Here is a 25,703-nt window from a genome sequence, read left to right as displayed (position 1 = left end):
CACACATGTGTGAATATGCATTCACACATATAGCACTGAACAATGAGACAAAAACTAATAGAACATTTGATAACCTAATCTAACAAAAGCCAGAATCTGCTAATCTTTCCATTGTTAGACAAGAACAAAATTGTCATAATACTGCTAATTGTTTATTTGAGATCTTTGGGATCTGTTGTTGATGATGTTAGATAGTATTACTTTTGCAACAGATCTGGGATGCCTCTTTCCAAAGGGAAAACATTCTTTATACTCCTCATTTCTTGCCATAACGTTTCACATTAATATTGGGCAGCCAGCACACAAGCAACATCCATTGGGGTGCAGAGTATAGCTTAAAGGGTCCAAATAGGTCCACAGGAAAATAGTGTTCAGCACCCTCTGTACCATAAGACAGTAAAAGTTACATCAATGACTCCTAATACTAGATAGCCCATCCCCTGTACCATAAGACAGTAAAAGTCACATCAATGACTCCTCATATTAGATAGCCCACTCCCTGTGCCATAAGACAGTAACAATCATGGCAGTTATTCCCTGGCACTGAAGAGATAGCTCAGCAGTTAAGATCAGGTACTACTCTGACAGAAGACCTGAATTCGGTTCACAGCAGTCACATGGACAGCTCACAACTGCCTATCTCCAGCTCCAGGGGATCCAACACCCTCTATCTCCAGGAGCACTGGTACACTCGTGGCTTACACACACACACAGACATACACACACAGAAAATAAAAATATAATAAAATAAACCTTAAAGCAATAATGTTCAGTGTTCTCCCCCAGTCTGTTTCCATTGGTACAAATGCAAAAGAATGGCAGTGCAGTGGTGCTACCACCAAGGAGCGGGGAAGGACACATCCAGCTGCGTACCAAGCAGTGTAAATTACCAGTTTGTGGTTAGATTTGAATCAGCTGCAGCTGTGCCTGACAGCCCATGTTCCAGCAGTCAGGAAAGCTGATGCAAATAAGGGTCCCCAGGGAAGCAAAGGGCTGGACTGGATACATAGAACAGATGGGAGACACTTGAACTTCATTTGTGCCAATTAGGAAGTGTAACCCACCATCTGACACCACTGAAGAGACAATAAGACAGAGTCAGCTCCTTGGACAACAAACATCTATTTATTTCTGATCACTGTGTTTGTGGAGGAATTATGGGCTGGAAAGACCCGAGAGACTTGCAAATATCTCCATGGTAGACCTTTGAGTGTCAATTGTACTTCTCTGACTTTCTGATGTACATTTAAAGTAGTTTATCTTTTTAATTAAGTTAACTAGTGACATACACAAAGAGTTATATATGGAAAAAGACACTAAATCTCTATTCACAAGTCTACATTGCTTTAATAATACATAAACCTCCTGGGTGGAATAATATCTAGATTTTGAAAGTTTATTCTTCAAAGGCTCATTCATATATAAAAATGGGTTGGTATGTAAAAGGAAAGAAAAAATTTTTAATAAAAAATTATATATATGTAAAAAAGAAAATATTCATGGACATGCATTTCACAGAGCAAACACTGTTTCCAGAGAAGAAAACACCAGAATGTTTATCCAGAAGCTTCTTTTATAAAGACTTTTTAACACTTTTTGGTCTTTCTTTTCTTATGTCCCTTGACAAATTTCTTCTAGTGAATGCATATTTTCTTATGAAAACAAGAGACAATTCCCACCACAAATACTTCACTTACTGAAACAGTACATGGCAACATCCTTTCTAGAAAGAAATGTGTTGGAATTATATGGATACAATGACTTGCATGGCATGTTCTTCAAGTCTAATACTCAGTTCTGTGTATGGTGAGTCCAGTTTCAGAATTCTGCACAAAAAAAACCCCTGCTTATCCTTCTGAACAAGTGTGATGTTTATGTGGGACATGCTACTCATATTCATTGAGAAACCACATGTAGTTTCTTTATTTGACAAATATCAGCTGCCATGTACCAGAAACTAGAAATAAAGTTGAATAGCACAGAGATACCAGCACCAAACTGCTCACCATCTGCTGAGGGGCCAAAAGATATAGAAAAAGTTTAACCAAATACCACACTGTCCTTCCAAGAAGTATTTGGGGCAGAGGAAGGATAGAGAAAGAAGATTCAGTAACATCTCCAGAACAGTGTCTAGGAGCAGGGCATTTGGGCAGTCAGTCCTGGGAGGGGTTGACAAGAGCCTGACACTGTGGTTGATATATTGTGCACCCTAATAAACTTATCTGGGGGTCAGAGAACAGAACAGCCACTATATTAAACATAGATTTAGGCAGTAGTAGCACACACCTTTAATCCTAGCATTCTGGAGGCAGAGATCCATCTGGATCTTTGTGAGTTCAAAGCCACACTAGAAACAGCCAGGCATGGTGACACATGCCTTTAATCCCAGGAAGTGATGGTAGGAAGCAGAAAGTTATGTAAGACATGATGACTAGGAACTAGAGCCTTGTTAAGTTTTAGGCTTTTAGCAGCAGTTCAGCTGAGATCCATTTGGATGAGGACTCAGAGGCCTCCAGTTTGAGGAAACAAGGTCAGATGAGGAATTGTCGAGGTGGGGTTGGCTGTGGCTTGTTCTGTTTCTCTGATCTTCCAGCATTCACCCCAATAACTGACTCTGGGTTTGCTTTTATTAATAAGATCTTTTAAGATTCATGTTACATGACACTCAGGTGACTTGGACCTAAGTCTTAGCTCCACTCAGAATAGCTACTAGACCCTTTGCATGTTGTGTACATTCTTGGAGAGTCAACCCCTTTTCATTTAACCTACATGATAGGAATATGTTTTTTAATAATTAAGACTTATTGTAAAGAACAAATCTTGCAAATAAAAAATATTACAGAGTCAGATTAACCAGATCCAACATCTATGCGTCTCAGTGAACTTCTGTATATCTAGAGCAGCTGGGCTGAAGCTGTGGGGCTTCACACTGAATTTCACCTTCACTATCAAACATATTTCACATTTTTAATCTACCACAAAAGGATGAAAAATGCTTAACAGAGCTGAACTGAGAGAAACAATTAACTTTATATCCTCTTTCATGACTTATGTCCATTACCTACCTGCATTCCATCCTTCCTCATCACCTAATATTTTCCCTTTCTTGTTTGGTCTCCTTTCTACATGTTATACTGTACCCACACATATATCATAGGCCAGGATCTGTCAATGACGGAGAATATGTAATTGTTTCCTTTCTGAAAAATTTTTTTTCACTTTTCTTTGGCACTGAATATCATTTTAAGCATGTACCAGGTTTTCATAATCCATCCCTCTGTTGATGGACAGCTAGAATGGTTCCATCTCTTTGCTATAGTGAACAGAGCAGCAATAAATATGGATTATGGTTTTAAAGTAACATTTTAAAGTAAAATATGTCTACAACTTATTGTTTGAGCTCACTGAATTTAATTTTAGATAGAAAAAGAAGTAGAAATCAATCTACCTATAGTAAAATGAATGGTTGTTTTATACATATATATGCAAGATTAAATATGGGCAGCCATTAAAATTCATCTTATGACTAAAAAAGTAAAAGTTGGGGGGTAGGAAGATGGTTCAGTCAGTAAAGCAACTGCTGCCCAAGCCTAAGAACCTGAATTTAGATGATGGCCATCCATATAAGAAAGTCAGGCGTGGTTGAACATGCCTGTAAGCCTAGCACTGTAGGGGTTAAAAAAAAAAAGACAGATCCTGGAGCTAACTGGCCATCCAGTCAGAGAAGTCTGTGAGCTCTCGGTTCAGTGAGAGACCCTGCCTCAAATGATAGGGCAGAACACAATAGTGGAAGACACCAGTGTCAATCTCTGACCTCCATAAACACCTGTAAACACACACACATAGTATAGACACAAATAAAATTGGAAAGAACAATAAAACTGATATAACAATTTTAAGTATACAATCATTTTAGGTGAAGAGTAGAAAAGAATGACTATACTATTTCTTATACTGCTTTACAATTAACATTTCTCAGGGAGTTGATAGGGATAATTAAATTCCACTTAAAATGTTTTTGATTTGAATAGCATTTATAATCAGTTTAAAAGAGATTTATTTTCACAACATCCTTTCAAATTTTCATGAAGGAAATAAATATACCAAACATCAAATTTCTTTTGACTTTTATATAATTTTATTAAATGTTTATTTTTAATGTTATATGTATATGTGTATGCATACATAAATTTATGTGTACCATGTGTGTACAGGTGTCCACTGAGACCAGAAGAGGATGTCAGATACCTTGAATCTAGAGATACAGGGTTGTGAGTCACCTACAAATACAAGGTTGTAGATGCTAGGAACTGAACTCAGGTCTTCTTCAAAAGAAGCAAGTACTCCTTGATCAATGAGCTATCTCTCTAGTCCATTTTTATGTCATTGTAATCATATAAATTATAGAAGTAACAAGTGAGTATAGGTTCTTTTTTCATGGAATTCTTACTGATAGATGAAATATATATATACATATGTATATATTTGTGTGTGCTGTATGTGTATAAGCTTATATATATCATATATATGATTAACATAGCTATAATGCAATAAAACTTCATTTATAAAAGAAGATGGTAGATAGGGACTTGGCCCAAGGCCCTCAGTTTGCTAATCACTAATCCTGGTTATGTTCTCACTTCAAGTACTACTATACTTGTCCCAGCAAATATTTAATAAACACCCAGGGCATACTCATGATCTATACACTGGGGCTATAGCTGTGAACAAATTCAAATGAGCCCTTAACTGAGGGCACTTATCTGTGAATACAAAATACATAAAATATAAAGTAAGTAAACAAGAAAATAGGGGGTAGGGCTGGGAAGATGACTCAGTGTCTAAGGGTGCCAGCTACCCCAGCATGAGAAACTTAGTTCAAATCCCCAGTATTCACATAGGAAATAGGTATGACTACACACATCCACCTATAACTCCTGAGCTGTGGGGACAAAGACAGGAGGATCCCTGAGGCTTGCTAGCTGCCAGCTAGCTTCCAGTTCAGTGAAAAATCCTGTCTCAAGGGAATAATATCCCAACACAATGAAACAGATTTCTATAGAGCTTTGTACAAACCCAACATCTGTAGAATGTTGGCCCCTCTTTTCTGCCCTTTGCATTTGTGATCTTCTAGTCAGTTACCTTAAGTGACATTCTACCAGTAACAGAGCCCAGTGATATACTTCTAAAGAAAGTCTTTCTGGCAATGAGTCTTAGCATAATTAATGCAAATGAGCTCAACTGATTATATCAGGCTCAGCCACGCCCACCCTATTTGTAACTCTGTTCACACACACACTATCTATATATCTTATGGTGAAGTTGCTTCTTGTAGTCAAGAACAAATGGCTTTAACAAGCTTTTACTTTCTGGTGTGAGCCTTTGTCCCCACAGCAGAGCATGTGTGATGAGCACACAAGCATAGCCTAGAAACTGGCAGTCCCCAGGATGTGAGTCAAAACACAAGCCATAAAAACCTATAGCTGAGCCAGACAGTGGTGGCACACGCCTTTAATCCCAGCGCTCGGGAGGCAGAGCCAGGTGGATCTTTGTGAGTTCGAGGCCGCCCTGGTCTACAGAGCGAGATCCAGAACAGGCACCAAAACTACACAGAGAAACCCTGTCTTGAAAAAAACAAAAAAAAAAAAAACTATAGCTGGGGCTACAAAGGAAGCTAGAACAGACCATAAACATTTCCTAAGAATTATCAAATACCTGATTCTTTAACCTTCCTGAAATAAGGACAGGAATCCACATGTACAACCTCAACTAGGTGAGCCAAAATTTTATTTCATATAAATCTGAATTTGGGGATTAGAAGAAAAAGAAAGCTAATGCTCCCTTGTGGTAGATAGTGTGCTGATAATTTGTGAGCATCTTCCCATATATTATTTAATATTAGCCCCATTTTTTAGTAAGATAACAATCAATGTATTAAATCATTTGTCTGGAATCTAATAATTAAGAGGATGTCATCATTTGTATGCTAATTAGTATTAATACTGTATTAGGTTGCATTGCAGAATTTGTTTGAACTGAGTCTCTCCTTTTTCACATATCCTCCTACCACCTTATGTCCTTCTAGTCATAGTGCCCTCCTTTTGGGTTTCATGTCCCATGTGTTCTATGACCTTCAAAACCTCCTTTTCCCCCTCTCATGGTTCCTTTTCTAGTTTCAAGACCTATATATAACCAGACACATGTTCATACATATGCACATATACAAACACTAAAATCTAGGACCCTCCTATGAGAAAGAACATGTGCTATTTGTCTTTCTGAGTCTGGGTGAATTTTCAGTTCTATTTATTTTCTTGCAGAACTCATGTTTTTACATCTGAATAAAATCCCATTGTGCATATATGCCATATTTTCACTATCCATTCATCAGTTGATGGACATCTAGGCTGATGGCAATTTCTGGCTATTGCAAATAGAGCAGCAATGAACTTATATGAGCATGCATCTCTGTGGTAAGAGAGAGAATTCTCTGAGCATATCCCCAGGAGTGATATAGCTGGCTCACATGGTAGTTCTCCATCTAATGTTTTGCAAAACCTCCTCAATGGTTTCCTTATGGTTGAATCTATACGCTGAGTGGAACTTGAAAGTGTCAACCTCTCGACAAACTGCAATCTACATGAAGATGAGACCTGGCTTTCATCATCTGTGTCACCCCAGACTCTGAGAGAGGGAGGGCCTGAGCCATGTCAGATTCTCATTCCTTTTTTGTGAAGTTAATGGACAAGAAAATGCTATAAACCACTGATGAACCACAGATATCCTGAATGAAAAGTTAATGCTGTGGGATGCCATCTTAGTGGCCACCACTTGTTTTGCTTTGCACACAGACCTCTCTACCTCATCAAAACCCTCTCCAAGTGGGATAGATGTCATTTCTGGGGAGATAATTTCAAGGATGTCTGATCAGATCAGTTTCATGGCACCTAGCAATTTACAGCTCCAACTCATATGCCCACTCACCCTAAAACTACTCCCGGGGCTGGTCATGAATCAGAATAAACAGCTGCATTGTATTGCAAACACAAATGACAAGAGAATACCGTGGCTCTTACCATCACCAACATCGAAGTCCTTGAAAGCCAGCTCGGAGCCTGAGTCATCCAGCAGGATCTCACCATTCAGAGTGAACATCATGGTATGTTCGTTCATGTCAACCATGCAGCCCACGACATCACCTGCTTGCCAAGAGCGTCCATAATGTTCATTGCCCTGGTGCCAGCGCTGGGCCTATGGAGGGTAGAAGAGTTCCTTGTCACAGAGTCAGACAGATGAACAGCAGTAGGGTGATCTTAGTCAGAATCACTAGTCTGGGGACAGAGGGAAGTCTGTGAATTCTAAATCCCTAATGTCAATACAGGGTGGGAGATTATGAACAAATCCAATGCTACTCCATGCTTTTGAAAGTTGATCTAACCATATGAACTATGCACTTTTATAATTTACTTTTACAAACTATAATGAATGCTTCCCATGATATGGGTTGCTTTTCTCCACTCCAACTTGTACATACAAGAGCTGAGAATTAAACTGGATGCCAACCCCTTAGGAAAAAAAAAACAACAACAAAACATTCTCATATTCACCTCTCTCAAAATAAAATTCCTCTTTTTGGGACCACTGTCGATGCTACTTAAACAAGGATGGAATTCTGGAAACTTCTCCATTCCTTCCTAACATCAGAAAAGCTTCAAATCACACCTAAAAATACTCTGAAGATACCTGGGGAAATAACAAGCCCCAAACCAAACATGGCTACCAGCCCATTTATATATAAAATAAAATGTCTATCATAAATACACTTGGATACAGAGTTTCAGCAAACATGAGTTCGGCATAGACTAATTTATAGGTACAAAATTAGTCATATGAGTTATTTTCTCACATAAATCCCTTAAATTTATTTGGAATGCCACCTTCATTGTGATATGCTATATAATGTTTTATTGCACTTGTATAAAATACTTATGAAATTATTCTCAATGTAACATGTTGCTTTTAATTTTTTTAACTAAATTATGTAACAAGGGCACAGCATTTCAGAATTCCCCTAGCATCTCTGTCTCATTGCCATCTGTGTCTCCAGGCTGAGCATCTTTCCTTATCTGTGGGCTGCTGGGTGCGGAGGGAACTTCAATTTCTGAAAGTTATTTCTTGCTCTGGTTCACTGTATCTGATCACCAGCAAGAAGGAAACCAAAGCTGCCTTGTTTGTTTGTTTAGACAAGGTTTCCCTACATGAAGCCCACGTTGGCCCTGAACTCTTGCCTTAGCTTCTTTGGTGCTGGAATTAAAGTATGCATCACCACACTGGTTTCTTGACCACTTATGATAGACAAGGAAGGCTTGTCTCTTTAACAACCTTTTGGCACATTTCACTGGCGCTGTAGGGCAGGGGAGGAGTCCTCAGATGACTATAAGGACATGACCAAGGTCTGCTGTGAGACGAGTGAGGAACCGCGAGGCGGGGGGGGTGTTCTAGCAACTCCAATGCAAGCAGGGATAGGCCAGGTCTCAGGAAGCTACTCACCTTAAAACCATCAAAAGCAAAGGCACGTTCATCAGAACCCAGCTCTAGATCCGGCTGGCAGCCTGGCCTGCTCCAGCCCACACGCATGTCTCCAGCAGTGACCGCCTCAAATTCAAAGTACCAGCGACCAGCCTTCACCGCATAGGTCTTCTCTGCCCTGAAGATACGAAACCTCTCCCCAGTGCCGCTACACACCTCGGCTCTCGCGGCTGTGGGTTTGAGAGACTGGAGATCATTGGGTGGGAAGTTAAGAGAAAAGCAGGACTTGACCTAAACTTGGTCATAAAACCCACAGGGAGGCCAACTACCCCACCCCACCCATTCTCCTGCTTCACCATCTACACTTAGGTAGAAGCATCCAGTAAAGCAGAAAGCCAGGCAGGGCTTCCTGGGAAGGCTGGGGAAGAACTCAGTGACTGACTAGGACACATGAGCTTCCTCCTTCTGCCCCTTTCAGAGAAAGAAAGACAATAAGCCCTGGTTGTTTGGTTCATGTAGTTCAGAAATAGAAGACCACATGAACTTGAAGTCTTAGGTGGGGAAAAGTACATTATTATAATAAATAAACTGTTCTGCAAATAAACAGATAATAAGCGTGTAACTGGCCTGCCCTGTGCCCCTCCCTTTGGCCACCACACTATTCAAACAGTAGATCACCAGAAATGAGGGTACCCCAATCTCCTCCTAGGAAAAGAAAAGGCTAAAGTTCTGGGGGCAGCCAGAGGAAAAACTTCAGTCTGGGAGAAAGGTGTATACGAACCTGGGATCCTATGGGAGAGACTAGACAGAGAGGATGTTGGGGGAGGGGGGGTTCACCTGCCTGGCACTGCCTAGTTATGCATGTCATTTGCCTTCTATTGAAATCTTACCCTCATGATAGGTGTTCAAGATGGACTGGGGTGGGTGAGGGGGGCTAGAACTATGTGTCCCTCCTCTCAGAATGGCCTCATTAAATAAATCTTTCTTTTCTGCTTTTCACCATGAATCTGGTTTGTTCAATTGGCTTATCAAGGTCAGGTGGCTAAACTATCTTGTTGGGGCCATAGCTGTGACCCTAACTCTTTATGGGTAAGATATGGGAATGAAGGAATCAGAAAGAGCAGCAAGAGAAATGGCAACCTGTGACTGATTTCCACCATGTGAAAGCTAACGGGCTCTGGGTCACCATGCAGGAGTTTTCCACAGAGCCTGCCACACTGACAAATGGGTCAAGAGATGGGGTAGAGGCACAGCTCAAGATCAAAACCAATGTGTACAAAGGGGGAAATACATGTTGGAATATTCCATACCTACAATGTCCAGGAGGGGGCACTCTCTTCCACCTGTGGGTATTGCACACTTAAAATGTTCATATGCCTGAGACTCAATTCACTTTCCTCGATTTGACTCCAAACTTCTCAATTTGACGAATGTCGCGGGTGCTCACCGTACTGAAGTAGGTGCCAAAGAATACGTGCTATCCCTTTTTGGAGATGGATATGCATATATAAATTTTTGTTATATTGTATGTATGTATATGCTTGTATGTCTATGTGTGTGCCTGTGAGCATGCCTCTGTGTGTGTGTGTGTGTGTGTGTGTGTGTGTGTGTGTGTCTGTGTCTGTGTCTGTGTCTGTGTGTGTGTGTATTGACTGTGAGACTGAGAGGACCAAGCAAGGAACTACAGGCCACCTAGGCACCTGAAACCTCCAGCCAGAGTAACCCTGAGAAGGCACAACCTACATTAATCTCAGAGAACTGGATTGAAGAACAGGTCCACTGAATAGAGGAGGCAGTCAAGGGCCATCACCTCTGGTAAGGCTTGAGCTGGGACCCAAGGAACAAACTGCAGTGACTTCAGGTATGTGATACAAAATGCATTGGAATCAGATCAGAGGAGCCATCTGAAGCTACAACTCTCTCTTCCACTCGGCTGCTGGCATCTGGCATGGAGTTAGCAGGTGCCAGATAAACAGCAGCTTTTGTCTATTCCTATTTAAAGACTGGGGCAACGCCAACATTTGTAAATAATAAAACTTTAATAAGTTGACTATTGAGAGGAAATGACCAAATAAAACTACAAAAGTAACTAAAGCTGAGTGTGGTGATACGCTAAACACCTGTAATCACAGCACTTAAATAAAAAAACAGCTTGAGGCCAGCCTGGGCTACATGAGACCTTGTCTCAAAAAGAAAACAAGTGGGCAGAACTTGGTGGTAAATGCTTTTAATCCCAGCAGTGGAGGAGGCAGAGACAGGTGGATCTCCATGAGTTCCAGGTCAGCTAGAGTTACACAGTGGGACCCTGTCTTATAAATAAAATAAAATAATCCAGAAAAGCTCTAGAAGTCAATAGTAAAACACAGTTAGCTCATAATTAGTGGGTATAACATGAAAGTGAAATAAAGCAAGAGAAGAAACATTGGCTGTCATGTCAGGTGGCTCCCTGTTATGGGCTGGATTAATGCACTACTCCATAGCTGTTTCCCAATGATGAGGACGGTAGTAATTCCAGATGCAGTGCTGAAGCGCCTGCTGGCTCAGTTTTCGACAGATAACCCACGTTTCTGAATACAACAGAGAAGCGTCTGTCATTGTGCACCCACTGTCGAGCCTAACAGGCTCCAACCGAGAGCACCTAACCTGCAGTTAACCTGGTTAACCTCGGTGGGTCACAAAACAAAATGAATAGACATTAACGAGAGGGGAGGGAAGGGAGGGACAGGGTGGGAGGGAGGTACAAAAGAGCTGGAGAGTGGTCAATGTGTATTGTGTACATTCCCAAAGTTGTCTAAAAACTAGTTAATGAAAAACACTCAGGTCTGTTGCTGAATAAGTAAATATCTGAGGAAAAGCAGCAGATGTTGACAGCTAAAGCAGCTTCCACTGTGAGCCCATTAGTTACCCTTGCTGCAAGAGTCAATACAAAACAGGAAAAGTCAAATGAAATTAAAAATTCAATCTTTGAGAACTCAGGAAGCTGATGCCGGAGAACTGCCACAAGTTCAAGCCCAGCTTGTACTATGATCAGTACCAGGCCACCTTAAGCTACTATGAGACCCTACCTCAAAAAATACTCATCTATCCTAAGGAAACTGCTTACTAGCCCTTCCTTAAATTATGATTGCAGCTGCTCTAAACTAGTCTAAGAGACCTAGAACTTGAACTGTGATGTTCACACTTAGGGCTTCTTTCTAGAAGTTTCCTTTGTTTTAGTTAAGTAAAACCTACATGTTGCTGTGGGATGGTCTGTATGTCAAATGTGTTGCTGATTGGTCAATAAATAAATCACTGATTGGCCCGTGGCCAGGCAGGAAGTATAGGCGGGACAAGGAGGAGAATAGAGCTGGGAAGTGGAAGGCTGAGTCAGAGAGACACTGCCAGCCGCCATGATGACAAGCCGCATGTGAAGATGCCGGTAAGCCACGAGCCATGTGGCAAGGTATAGATTAATGAAAATGGATTAATTTAAGCTGTAAGAACAGTTAGCAAGAAGCCTGCCACGGCCATACAGTTTGTAACCAATATAAGTCTCTGTGTTTACTTGGTTGGGTCTGAGCAGCTGTGGGACTGGCAGGTGAGAGAGATTTGTCCTGACTGTGGGCCAGGCAGGAAAACTCTAGCTACAAATGGCGTCCAATGTGGTGGCAAGAGTTTCCACCTAAAACCTGAGAAAAAAGATTCTAAAACGGAGCTAAAAACAGTTCCTAATTGTCTCTCTCAAATGAGCAGCAGCTGCGGGTTTGAGCTACTGGCGGGTTCCTAGCATGCGTGCATGCTCGACCTGCAGTATGGCGGGAATGAGGCCTCTGCAAGTGGCACATTAAGCTGTGTGGTGGATTTAGCCTTTGCTAGTACAAAAAAAAAAAAAGAGGTTTCTGGGCTACATGCTGCTTTGATAGAAGCATAGACCCACTATTTCTGAGAGTTGATGGCTCCCAGAGCTGGTGGAAAACGTATCACCGCCATGTTGGGAAGCTGAAGTGGGCAGAGCCAGCAGTGCCAGCGCCGTTTCAGGCTTAGAAGGCTGCAGTTCAAAGCAATAGGCTCAAGCTAATATAAAAAAATAAGCCACGTAAAGATGGCTACCACACAGAAAATCTGGATTATGTTCTCTTTGATATTCATAACTGAAGAAAAACATTTGATTACAAAAGCTGTTCAGTTATGCCAAAATGTATATTTTAAAGGTACCTTGACTTCAAAATTTGGATGTAAGGATATGTTGCTTTGGAAAGGAGGCTCTGCTTTTGTTTCCACAGAAAGCCAGAGGCTATGGATTTGTACCAGATTAAGATACATCAGGTTTGACCAGCCAAGACCACCTGAAAGGTCTCCGATGACACCATGGCCCAGATGATCCAACATCCAGAAACGTTTCAAGGCAACTGGCTCAGACGCTACATCCTCATGGACTACTCCATAACCCTAAAATGTTCTTTGTGTCCCCATAAGATACAGCGCCCCCCTCCAGCAGGAAGTAGTAAGAGAAGCTACGCCCAAATTCCCAAATATACCAAGCTGACTTTGGAGATGTGTAAAGGTTAAAACCTTCCTTTTTAAGAAAAGAAAAGGGGAAGTGCTGTGGGATGGTCTGTATGTCAAATGTGTTGCTGATTGGTCAATAAATAAATCACTGATTGGCCCGTGGCCAGGCAGGAAGTATAGGCGGGACAAGGAGGAGAATAGAGCTGGGAAGTGGAAGGCTGAGTCAGAGAGACATTGCCAGCCGCCATGATGACAAGCCGCATGTGAAGATGCCGGTAAGCCACGAGCCATGTGGCAAGGTATAGATTTATAGAAATGGATTAATTTAAGCTGTAAGAACAGTTAGCAAGAAGCCTGCCATGGCCATACAGTTTGTAACCAATGTAAGTCTCTGTGTTTACTTGGTCGGGTTTGAGCGGCTGTGGGACTGGCAGGTGAGAGAGATTTGTCCTGACTGTGGGCCAGGTAGGAAAACTCTAGCTACAACATGTCACTGAGAAGTTCCACTCATGCTTTTCCAAAGTATGAAATATTTCATTCTCTAGTTAGCTAAACTACTAAAATGTCCTGGAGTCACTATCCCCTGTTATATTTCTGTGACATCAGAGTTCATAACTATGAAGTTTCAGCTTAAGGGAGGGAAACGAAAACTTTCTGTACAGTTCAACATCAGTTTTAATCAAATATCTGGAAGCCAAATTTGACATAAAAATGTATGAGAGAGGTAGGAGAGATGGCTCAGAAGGTAAGAGCATGTACTTCTCTTGCAGAAGACCTGGGTTCAGTTCCCAGCACCCAAGCCAGGTGGCTCACAGTCAACAGTAACTAAAGCTCCAGAGGATCTTTCTCCTTCTCCTGGGTTCCATGGGCACTGCACTCAGGTGCACATACCCACAAAGAGACACACGTGCACATAACTAAAATTAAAACTATTTTTTTTTTAAGAATGGCAGATCATTTCTTCTAAAACTACTCCAAATTTTTCCTCCTGGTTTTGAGAGATACTATGAGTCTCCTTCACTAACACAAGGAAATGAAAATACCAGAAGGTCAGGGCCCAGGGAGAGTTCAACCTAACAAACATAAAGCCCTTGACTTGACTCCCAACACCAAAACAGGATATAGCAGAGATCAATGGTAGTAGCTTCCTGTTCCCTTGGTCCAGGCACACTCTTCCTGGCCTTAGGTGCTCTACTAACTCTATTGCTCAGTATAATACACACTGAACTTGAAAGAACATACTACACACAGAAACCATCAAGCAGGCACTTTACAGAGGTGAACTTTTCTCCCTCATTTAACCAGTCTGAAGGTCTTTCTGCAAATGTCTAAGCAGCTCACCATTCACTTTCTGTATTTGTTTAGTTTAAGGTAGTAGCTGTGGTGTAAAGAAACAACCATTCGGGATTCTGCTTCTTGATAAAAATACTTCCGATACAACGAAAACCCAGACCTACAGGGATTAAAGAAAGGAAGTACCCAAGCAGTCTGCAACTTACTTGGTGTGTGTAGTAGCAGCAAACAGCTGAGCACAAACACCTGCAAAGGATCCCAGCAAGAGCTGAGGAATGGCAGCCCTACCGAAGACAAAGAACTCTTTTCCATGTAGAAAAACCCCACAGAGTGCTTTATTCAAAGGCACGTGGTCGGTAGCTCTAACTTGTATGAGTTTGACAAATGATGCTTATATTCTAATAATAAATAGAATACTGACATTAGAAAAAACAACCCTGTAGCAGGTACCTTTCTCCTGTAAATGATCAAGGCTATTGGGACTCGAATCAAGAAAGTTGGGAAATAGATCTGATCAAAGACTGTGTTCCCTGGACCCCCAGACCTGGACAGAACAGGTTCATGGTGACTGATCAGACAAGATCAAGGGTAAAGTCTTGTGTCATATTCTGATGTCCAATTTCTCACCAGCCCACAGGTTTGGGGCCACCAACCACTAGAGGGCAGTGAGAACCTAACTACATATGAAAATGACAAATTCCACCCAGCAGCAAGGCGGGCAGCTTTAGTTTCTAAAAATCTTACACATTATCTGGAATGTGCCAGGTGTATTTATATCATACTTTAAAAATAATTGGTACCGAACCAGCCACCCTTTCAACTTCCTGGTATTACATTTAATAAAGTAATTCAAATCCCGATAAAAATCTTGTAATGAATGAGAGCGCATTCCACTTTCAGATATTTTAATCCATCACTGAGAACACTCTGAAAGTACCACAACTCAAACGCTGACTGAGAGTTTTCTTCAGACTATATGAACATTCCCCTGAAACAATGGGGAATATATAAATTACAGCTATAACCAATGACACAGTTAGGCTCAATTTTAGTAACCTTTACTGTTTTTGACTTGTTCAGATGTAAGCCACAGCAAAAGGGAAAGTTACAAACTAATGCTTCTTTTATTTAAAAAAAATCCTTATTTATTGTTATTAATGTGGGGGTAACATGATACCTCCACGTCAGAGGCGGAGTCTGCTCTCTCCTGTGGAGTCTGCTCTCTCATGTCTTTACATGCATCCCAGGGGTTGAACTCCGGTGTTCAGGCTTGCACAGCAGATGTTTTCACCTCTGAGCTGCCTCTCAGGCCACAGATTAATGTTTTTAATTGTATCTAAGGAATTACCAGACTGGTTTGGTCTTATACCTTAAAATCTTTCACACCTTTAATCTCTACTTTAGAAAAATCAGGGTTGTTTTTTCCCCCCAAAGGCTTCTCAACTAGTCTCTCCACGTCCCAGCATCCTCCCCCTCCAATCTGTCCTCTCTCTGTTACCATAGTTATATTTCTATGGTAAATTGGGATAGCATAGCAAGCTACTGCCTGGCAACTTCCTGGGGCTGGTACTCCCTGTTCAAATATTTCCACATTTCTTAGCTGGGTTTTCAATATATTCCATGTTTTGCCTTAATTATCCTCCTATCATCCATGGCTGCTGTCTCCTGACCTGTTCCTTATATTTAGCCCAAGGATAGAGCCATTCCTTAGGTCTTTTCATAGGTAACCAGGCCACACATACTCTCTGTTAGAAAATGTATGGCTCTGATCTCCAATTGCTGACATTTTGATCCATTCAGTATCTAATTCAGAAAACAATGTCTCCCCTAAATGATACCTCACATGGGTGAATTAATCTCTTGTGCCTACTTTCTGTAATGTGCAACAGAATCTCTACTAGAGGGAGGCATGTTATTAGGTTCAAGGGTATAACCATGTGTGAAAAACACGATCTCACGTCCTATGGCAGCATAATACAACCCTTGCCTCACTGATCACTACTCATGTGACTTTGGTAAGACAGAAAGTTGTCCATCAACTGTTTCTTCATGTGTTTGTATGTATTCACATGTAGAAGTGCACATGGTGAGGGATTCAAGAATGTGTGCATGCATATAAAGCTCTGATATTGCTGTTAGGTGTCTCCGTTTATAACTGTCTACCTTATTTTCTGACACGGGATGTCACCCTGAACCTGGAGCTCTCTCTCTGACACAGGATGTCACCCTGAACCTGGAGCCCTCTGATTCAGTTAGACTAGCTGGCCACAAGCTTCTGGGATCCCCCTGTCTCCATCTCTGGGCACTGTGTCTGTAGTCATGTGCTGAAGCTCTTGCCTGTTTTCTGTGGGTTCTGGGGACCATACTCAGTTTCTCATGCTTCTGTGGCAAGTACATTATTGACTGAGCAATCTTGCTAGCTTTCAGTCAACTGGTAATGCTCGTCTCTAAATTCTTATGAGATGCGTCATTACTTGATCACTGTTTCTCCTCTCTTTTTTCAATTCCTTGTATGAATATAACCACCTGCAAAATCATTAAGTTCCTTCTACTCTTTGTCTCCTTTTTGGTTTTTTTTGTATGTTTTGTTATTTTTTGGTTTTTTGTTTGTTTGTTTTGTTTTTGTTTGGTTTGGTTTGGTTTGGTTTTTTGAGACAAAGTTTCTCTGTGTAGCTTTGCACCTTTCCTGGAACTCACTCTGTAGCCCAGAATGGCCTTGAACTCACAGAGATCCACCTGCCTCTGCCTCCCGAGTGCTGGGATTAAAGGCATGTGCCACCACCATCCAGCTTGTTTTGGGTTTTCCAAGACAGGGTCTCTCTGTGTAGTCCTGGGTGTCCTGGAACTCGCTCTGTAGGCCAGGATAGCCTTAAACTCACAGAGATCCTCTGCCTCCCAAGTGCAGGATTAGAGGTGTGTGCCACCACCATCCAGCTCCCTTTTTTTCTACATTTGTGTATATTTGTGTGTGTGTGTGTGTGTGTGTGTGTGTGTGTGTGTGTGCGTGTGCGCATGCCACGGTGCACATGCAGAGGTCATAGAACAACCTGCAGCAGTCTGTTCTCTCTGTCCACCATGTAGGTCCCAGGTATTGGATTCAAGTCATGAGTCTTGGAATGGAGAACAGAACCTTTTACTACTGAGCCATCTCACTGGCCCCGGTTCCTTCTTTTCTTCCTGACCTATACAGTATTCTGCATTGTATTGCCTTATGATCTTCTCCCTACCTAGTCTGTTAACCATAACTCCAAACCAGTTCCCTGTTCTGCTGAGTTTGCTGGAAAACACACACATACACACACACACACACACACACACACACACACACACACACACACACACACACATACACAGGTTGGCACCTCTTTTAAGTCTGTCTCTACCTTTGATCAGACAATGAATGTTTCTCTAAAGTCTTCTTGTCTATTTGCACTCTTCTTGCTAACCTTTGCTTGGAATGTCATCACCAGAGTAAAGAATGCACAGAATTCTCTGCTCTGTAGATCACAGGGACACAAGCAGCATTCATCCCTCCCAAGGTCCTGAGAAGTAGCCTAAGGAGATGGAAGTCCCTGGAGCACCGGCTCAATTAAAAAGGCCAATATACACACAGGAAGCTTCATGATATTTTTAACATGTCCATCCTTAGACCCCTTTCTCCAGCTCCAAGATATCCTGAAAGTCAATAGCCCCTCAAGCACAGTGAGAAGCCAGCTACCCACAAGTCTCTGGGGAAGGCAGAACAGGGCTGAAACACCCCCAAAGGCCAATTCAGAGGTAACTGTCAAGATTTTAATTCCTGGTCCATCTTCAGATAAATCTCACTTCCAACTTTTTCTATATTCAATCTAACTTTAAAGTTAGCTCAATGCAAATACTCTTCCCCATGGGGACAGTTGTTAAAGGCAGCAGGGACAACTCTTTCACATTGCAGCTGCTCAAGGTAGCAGCAGCTATGAGATAAGCAACAGTTGAATAAACAATCTGACAGAGATGCCTGGGAAGGAGATACCCACAACAGGCTGTATGGGGGAAAGAACTCTCATTTTCCTAGAAATCTACAAAGTTACGCTTCTGTTCCTGGCTATGCATATTATTCAGAAAAGATCTGAGAACTTCTGCCTGGCCTTATCTCTGAAAGACCTTGAGGCTGTGCACAAGCAGCAAACAGAAGCTTAGGTAAAATCACAAACTCTTTGGTAGGATGCTAGAGAACGTCCCAACAAGCAGCTGCAGCCTCTCCTTAGAAAGATACTTCAGGAAGTCTTGGTCATTCACTAGCTGACCACTAAGTAAATAAACAGGTCTTCAAAAGGCCACACATGACAAACATAGACTTTACAAAATTAGCTCAGAAAAAGTAGCAACGTACATAATAACTAAATCCAGAGTTGCCACAATATATTATTTAAAATGTCCAATTTCTAACAAAAGTTCTAAGGTATGCAAAGACCACAAAGTATAGTACTATATACAGGGATAAAGGAAACAGGCAACAGAAATTGACTCTAAGGAAGGCTGGGTCCTAAAGAAATACTAACTAACCACTTCAAAGAAGTTTAAGAAAATAAAGAAATATGTGAAAGAACTAGATAAAAGTTTAAGAGCTAGCAAGACAGCCCAGCAGGCCAAGTGTGGGGGAACTGTAGCTTAGTGGCAGAGAACCTGACTAGTATGATTCAGGCCCTAGATTCAGTCTCCAGTGCCAGTAAAAACAAGAACCCAACAACCGTTAAATTGGAGAGGTAAGGTGGTATTAGCAATAAATCCTATAAACACTAGAACAATGAAGATCTGTGGACAACTCTATGCTGGTAAGTATGGCTAGTTCAATTGTGCAGATGGATTTATCAGTAAACATAATAAAAATTCTTCTCCTCAAGGACCACCTCCAGGCTCAGAGGATTTCAGTGAAAAACTGGTAAAGCCTATCAAAAAGGAAAAGGCAGAAACAAAATAGACTATTCTTTCAGCAGATAGGTAGAAGAAGGAGGAGCAATTCCTATTGTCCATTGTGAAGCCAGTTTTACATTCTACCAAAACACAAGAAAGACATTACAAGAGACATCTGTACCAATATTCCTTATGAAGATAGATGCAAAGGTTCTAAACCAATCATTTCAAACAGTTTTAGCTGTACATAGAAAAAGGAGATAATTTATCAGGACTAAATAGAGCTGTCCAAGAAATAAAAATTTGGTTTAATGTTCAAATATCAATACTTTAAAGAATGTCAAAAGAATAAAAGAGAAAATAAATATTCCTCTTTGCAAGCAGAAAAAACATATTTAACAGCCATGCATGGCAAACTCTCCCTATAAACTAGGAGGTCTGTTCAGTGTGGTGAATGATATCAATTTTTAAAAAGAAGTTATCCTTAGCTACTGTGAGTTCCTAACTCCAATGGCTGTTTCGTGCCTATAAGACTCATTCTGCAGCCCCCCCCCCCATCTTTCACCATGTTTCAGAGCCTTAGGGAGTTCTCATCTACCATTTCTTTTCAGCACTGGGTCTGCATAAGAATATGCCAATCAGCAGTCAGGTATAGATGGGGGAGGGACCTAGGAGCCCTCTCTGTTGAACTATTTACTATTGATAGACTCAGAGAAAAGAGGGACTACTGTATGCAATTGTGTACCCCCTGATGACCCCACTAGACTCCAATGGAGAATTCCAATCCAATTGTCACAAAAATGGCACTAGGTAAACTAAATGGGTCACATTGCAGAAGTCATAAGTCTAGGACAGAAATTGAGGAATGAGAGTATTGGTCATGATGGAGGGAAATAAGAGGGCAAGAGTAATCTTAAAACATCATATATATTTATAAATTGCCAAGTAGCAAAGTCAATAAAATAAAAAGGGAAAGAAAAAAGAAAATCTATGAATCCAGGGGAATAGTTCAAGGATAGAGGACTTGTCTAGAATGGACAAAGTCCTGAGTTTGATTCCTAGCCTGGGAAAAGAAAGATCGAAACAAAATCTTATTTACTGTTAATACCATGTCTAACTGTGAAGTGTTAAAATGTTCCCTGGAGACTGAGACTAAGCAGGCAACTGCTCTCTCCACTTCTATTTCACATGGTTCTGAATTTCTCACACACTCAGTCAATCAAAAAGTAAAACACAATTATTGTAAAAGAAAAAAGTGAGACTCTGTCTTATTTATATAGAGACAATTCTATGAAATTTATAAAAATAAATGGAACTGATACACACACAGTTGTGCACACACATGTGCACACACACACACACACACACACACACACACACACACACAGGAAACAAAATCAACCTGCAAATACCAACCTGTATCTCACATTAAAAAACACCCTACTAAATAAAGTTAAATCAAAGCTAATTTCACATACAGTTGTATTAAATGACTGTAATAAATAATATATATTCTTTATCCTAAAAACCACTGAAAGAAACTAACAAGAAAGAGTATATATGCCATGTTCATAAATGGGTGAACTATTGTTAAAAGATCAATCTCCCCCAGTCAATCTTTACATTTAATTGTCTTTTGATCAAAATTAAACTGACAGGTGGAACATAAAATAAAGAAATGTGGAGGAGGAAGAGGAATAACATGTGACATACGGGAAGGTGAGCACTGCAAAGAAGCTGTACAGCAGTGAGCCACTCACTAAGACATGGGTCTAATCCTTCAGGGTGGGGGAACCACCCCAGGTCACCAGCCTGAAGTGAACACCTAGAGTAGAAGAGGCATTCTTGCCCTCCCTTTTTAGGTGCTCCTTGGCTATGAAAACCCACTACATGATTTTGCAACCAAGGGGGACAAAGCAAAACCAGTACCGTGGTCCTGATCAGGAGCTTCCAGGTGGTAGCCATAGCCCAGCAGCGTGCGAACCGCCTCTCGGAGACTGTCTTTGTTTGACTTCTTGGTTCTGTCATCCAGAAGAGTGTAGGGAACGAGGCGAGGGGGTTTCTTCTGTTCTTCACGTCCTGTATCGGGGAGAAGGTTTGCAGTCATCTGAGCCATGCAGCAGTGCTGGGGGTGGAGGTTAAGGCTTGGTGCAAGTGAGGCAAGCACTCGGCTAGCTGGGCTACAGCCCCACAGCTAAAGTCTTCATATCTGATGAAGGGACCATCAGGTCCTACTCTACCTTGGCTTAGGAGGAACTCTGAGGCTCTCCGTCTCTCTCTTTCTGTGTTTGTCTCTGTCTCTCTCTCTGACTCTCTGTCTCTGTCTTTCACACACACACACGCACGCACACACACACACACACACACACACACACACACGTGCGCACACACACACATACACACATACACACACACACAGTTGAGGTAATCTAAGCATGGAGACAAATCCTGTAATCTCATGACTTGGGAAGGTGAGGCATGAAGATTGCAAGTTCAGTGACAGCTTTGGCTACATAGTGAGATCTGATCTTAAACGCACAGAAAAACCAAACAAGCTAAAGGACTGGACAGGTACAAGGAGCCCTGTTTTGTCTCTTTCTCCCCTTCCTCCCACAAGTTTATAAGGAATGCCTGACCATTCACCTCTCTCTAGAACCAAGTCATATGGGTTGTTTGTGGGAATGGTGACATTCCAAAGCTACCCCCACTCACAACAAGCAGCATCAGCAGAGGCCTTCCCACCGACACATCTTCAAATCCTACTGCCTATTCTCCTTACTTCTGACTTGGTGCTGAGTTCTGCCATCTAAGCTTCCCAGTCTAAAACGCCAGGAGCCTCATGGAGCATAGTCTATGGACATGGCAGACTAGGAGTGTGACTGCTGATGGAGTTCCCCTGGTTTCTGTGCACACTTGTGTTTGAGTCCACCTATAAGAGACTCTCCAAGACTTCATAGCTTATTTCTGAAGCAGATAATGTGAAGAGGAAGGTGAAAACTCGAAGAGTTCATCATTCAGACAGTAGGCAGCAAACATGTGGGGCCAGTGGGGAAAGTTCAACACACACACACACACACACACACACACACAGAGAGAGAGAGAGAGAGAGAGAGAGAGAGAGAGAGAGAGAGAGAGAGAGAGAGAGAGAGAGGCATACACACACAAACACAGAGAGAGAGCTCACGACACACACATACACACACACACACACACAATTTTATTTTATAAAGGTAAATAAAGCCTAGTTTTCATTAGTCTTTGAAGTGGTAAAGCCTTTCAAAATATATTTTTCAAACCATCTTTTTTCTTTATATGAAACATACTCTAAGTCTTCAAGCAATTATCCATTTTTTCCCCTGAAAATCTTCTAGTAAAGGCGTTCCACCATGAGCTACCAAGAGATGCTCTAAGAAGTGAAAAGCTTTGGCTCTGACGTCAGAGAACTTGACCCCAGTCCTATCCTGTGAACTGATGGCTGGGCAGCATTGGGCAGAGTCTTCTCCCTAAGGTTCTATGCCTACTGTGTATAGTGTGGGAACAAGATTCTGTCTTTCTTGGTAGAAACTGTGTGAGTTCAACACAGTAACTACAAAACTCTAAGCTGAGTGGCAGCTTCTAATATAATAAAAATGATTGCAGAATCTGCCAGGTGCCAGGAATTGCTACTGCCTTTTGTATCACACAATGAAGTCAGATATTTTGTTAATGAGGGAAACAGTAGCACACAGAATTTTGACAGCAAGATAAATTAAGATGTGGTTAAGTGGTGAGGCTAAATTTTGCTTTCACCCTCTGCTGCGCTGCCTCCACCTCTACTCAAAGGTTGCCAGCTACTTCCGTGAGTGTGTCTATATGAGGAAATAATCCATGACAACTAGTACTCAACTCTGAAATCCAAAACACTCCAAAAATTTGTTTTTTTCTTTTCCTAAACTGAACCAAAACTCATTTGGTGCCCTGAGCAGATGCAAGGCTACTACAGACTTTATTTATTCTTCAGGGTGTCCATCAAGTCTAGATTGCACTGGAAAAGTAATTTACAGTCTTCTGGTCCCTAAGAGTGTTCTGTAACATGTAATATGTCATCTTACCACTCTGAGAAACAACACAGAACAAAATTTTGAATGGAATCCTGATAATCAGAGTTGTGATTCAGGAACTGTGATCTACTTTATTTTTACTGTACCTCAATATCTGTGTTTCAACAGTCCCTCCTAAGCAGCCTCAATGAAAGGAATGCCCAAAACCATACAACAAATCTTATCCTTGTAATATGATCCATTTGGTGCAAGCTAGGGATCTGCAGCTCAACTAACATTTGCTGTCCTATCACACATAGCTATGGTCACCAAATTTCTTTTTTTAATGTATTCATTATGGTTGTGTATGTGGTTGGGGCTGGAGCATTACATGCCACAGTACACATGTGGAAACCAGAGGACAAGTTGGTGGAGCTGGTTTTCCCCTTCCACCTTCACATTCGTGGTGAGGATGTAACCCAGGTTGCTAAGCATGAGAGGCAAGTACTTTGCCTACTGGACCTACTGAACCACCTTGGTGGTTTAGCAGTGAGGAGATGCTTTTGCCAGAAAAATAAACACACTAAGGTGTCTAGGTGAGCTGAGAAAAGTCATGACTTCATCCTTTCCATTGGAAATGATAACTGCCTGGGTACCTGCTGGATGCCGTAAGTCCAGCCCTGCCGGATTCGGTCCCGGGCCCACACGTTGTGAGCATTTTCGGCCAACTTGTCCACCATTGCTTCCTGAGAGGGGGTGAGTTTTATAAAGCTCAGATCCATTGGAGCAGGTTTGTATCCACTGGTCAGCTGGTAACTGAAAAGCAAACAGAGAAACTTCAGATTGCCCATTTTGGAAATCCTGTGACAGTCCTGTCCTGGTCCATCTAATCCCAATCATTCTGTTGAAGACTGTGGTGATCAGGCCAAAAGAGCATTCGGTAAGCTTGAGCCCCTTCTGTTTTAGCTGCTGCCTGGGTAGCTGGAAAAGTCACAGGGTCTTTATGTTTCTGTGTGCATGTCAACAAAATGTAGAGAGAAAGAGCTTACCTATCTCTAAAAGGCAGAAAGGACCTACAGCTGTGTGTTCCCAATAGTTGAGGTTTGGGGGGGGGGGCTCAAAACAAAAATTTGATTATCTAAAATGAACAACACTCAAGGCCTTTCTCCTCACGTATATTTTAAAGATTGTGTGTGTGTGTGTGTGTGTGTGTGTGTGTGTGTGTGTGTGTGTGTGTGTGTGTGTATTTATGTGCTCCTGTCTGTGGAGGCCAAAGATGATGTCAAACATCTTCGTCATCTCCTCTCCATCTTGTTTGTTGAGACAGGGTGTCTCAACAGACTTGGAGCCCACTAGTGCAGCTAGACTGGCTGTCCAGTAAGCTCCCAGGGATGCAGCTATCTCTCTACCACCCCCCCCCCCCACTGCGGGGATTACATGAACACACCACCATATCCAGCTTTTAAATGGGCACTCAGGGACCTACTCAGGGGCAGCTATCAGTAAGGGCACAAAGATAATAAAGATCAAAGATCAATCTATAAATCATTGACTAAAGCCAACACTCATACAAACCACCCTCGCTGAGAAAAACAATGCCTCCCTGCAAGCAAAGTTAATGGGAGGCTTTCCTGCCACATGTAACATACCAAGGAGGCAATTTTGATAGATGAGAGGAAGGAGGGATGCCTTCTTAGTACAATATTACAGACAAGTTCTATTCATGTGAAACCAGATAATCCTGACATCTACGTCCTCTTCCTGGATGGAATTTCTCCCCAAATTGCTTTGATCTGTGAATGATCTCAGTGAAAGCCATGAAGTTCTGCTTATATTTGTTAATTTTAAGTTGGGTAATAATTAGTTCGCATTCATTTTCAAATGTAGACTGTAAGTGTGTAGGTACCCCTGTACAAATGTACATGTGTGGAGGCAGGAGGTCAACCTTGGATGTCATTCCTCTGGTTCCATGTACCTTATCTTTGAGATAGCATCTCTCACTGGCCTGGAGCTCACCAAGAAGACTAGGTTGGATGACCAGAAAGCCCCAGGAATCCATCTGACTCAGTTATCCCAGGGCTGGCTATATTTATAAGTGTGCACCATCATGCCCAGGGCTGTATTTATAAGTGTGCACTACCGTGCCCAGGGCTGTATTTATAAGTGTGCACCACCGTGCCCGGGGCTGTATTTATAAGTGTTCGGCATCATGTCTGGGGCTATATTTTTAAGTGTGCACCACCGTGTCCAGGGCTGTATTTATAAGTATACACCCAGGGCTGTATTTATAAGTGTGCACCACCATGCCCAGGGCTGTATTTGTAAGTGTTCGGCATCATGTCTGGGGATATATTTTTAAGTGTGTACCACCGTGCCCAGGGCTGTATTTTTAAGTGTTCGGCATCATGTCTGGGGATATATTTTTAAGTGTGCACCATCATGCCCAGGGCTGTATTTATAAGTGTACACCCAGGGCTGTAT

General features: G+C 41.8%; 1 protein-coding gene across 1 annotated transcript in view; it reads right to left on the bottom strand.

Moving 5' to 3' along the window:
• The window catches only part of Ryr2 (ryanodine receptor 2), a 594,119-nt gene that overhangs the window by 211,582 nt on the left and 356,834 nt on the right, over window positions 1-25,703 (bottom strand). The window contains 5 exon segments of the mRNA XM_052728780.1: window positions 7,077-7,251; window positions 8,551-8,759; window positions 21,133-21,259; window positions 21,262-21,282; window positions 23,879-24,038. Of these exon segments, the coding sequence (XP_052584740.1) occupies window positions 7,077-7,251; window positions 8,551-8,759; window positions 21,133-21,259; window positions 21,262-21,282; window positions 23,879-24,038 (692 nt within the window).

The sequence above is a fragment of the Peromyscus californicus genome, unplaced genomic scaffold (genome assembly GCF_007827085.1).
Source record: "Peromyscus californicus insignis strain IS unplaced genomic scaffold, ASM782708v3 Scaffold_8__1_contigs__length_139910024, whole genome shotgun sequence".
NCBI lineage: Eukaryota > Metazoa > Chordata > Mammalia > Rodentia > Cricetidae > Peromyscus > Peromyscus californicus.
This window is presented reverse-complemented; position numbering and strand designations above follow the sequence as displayed.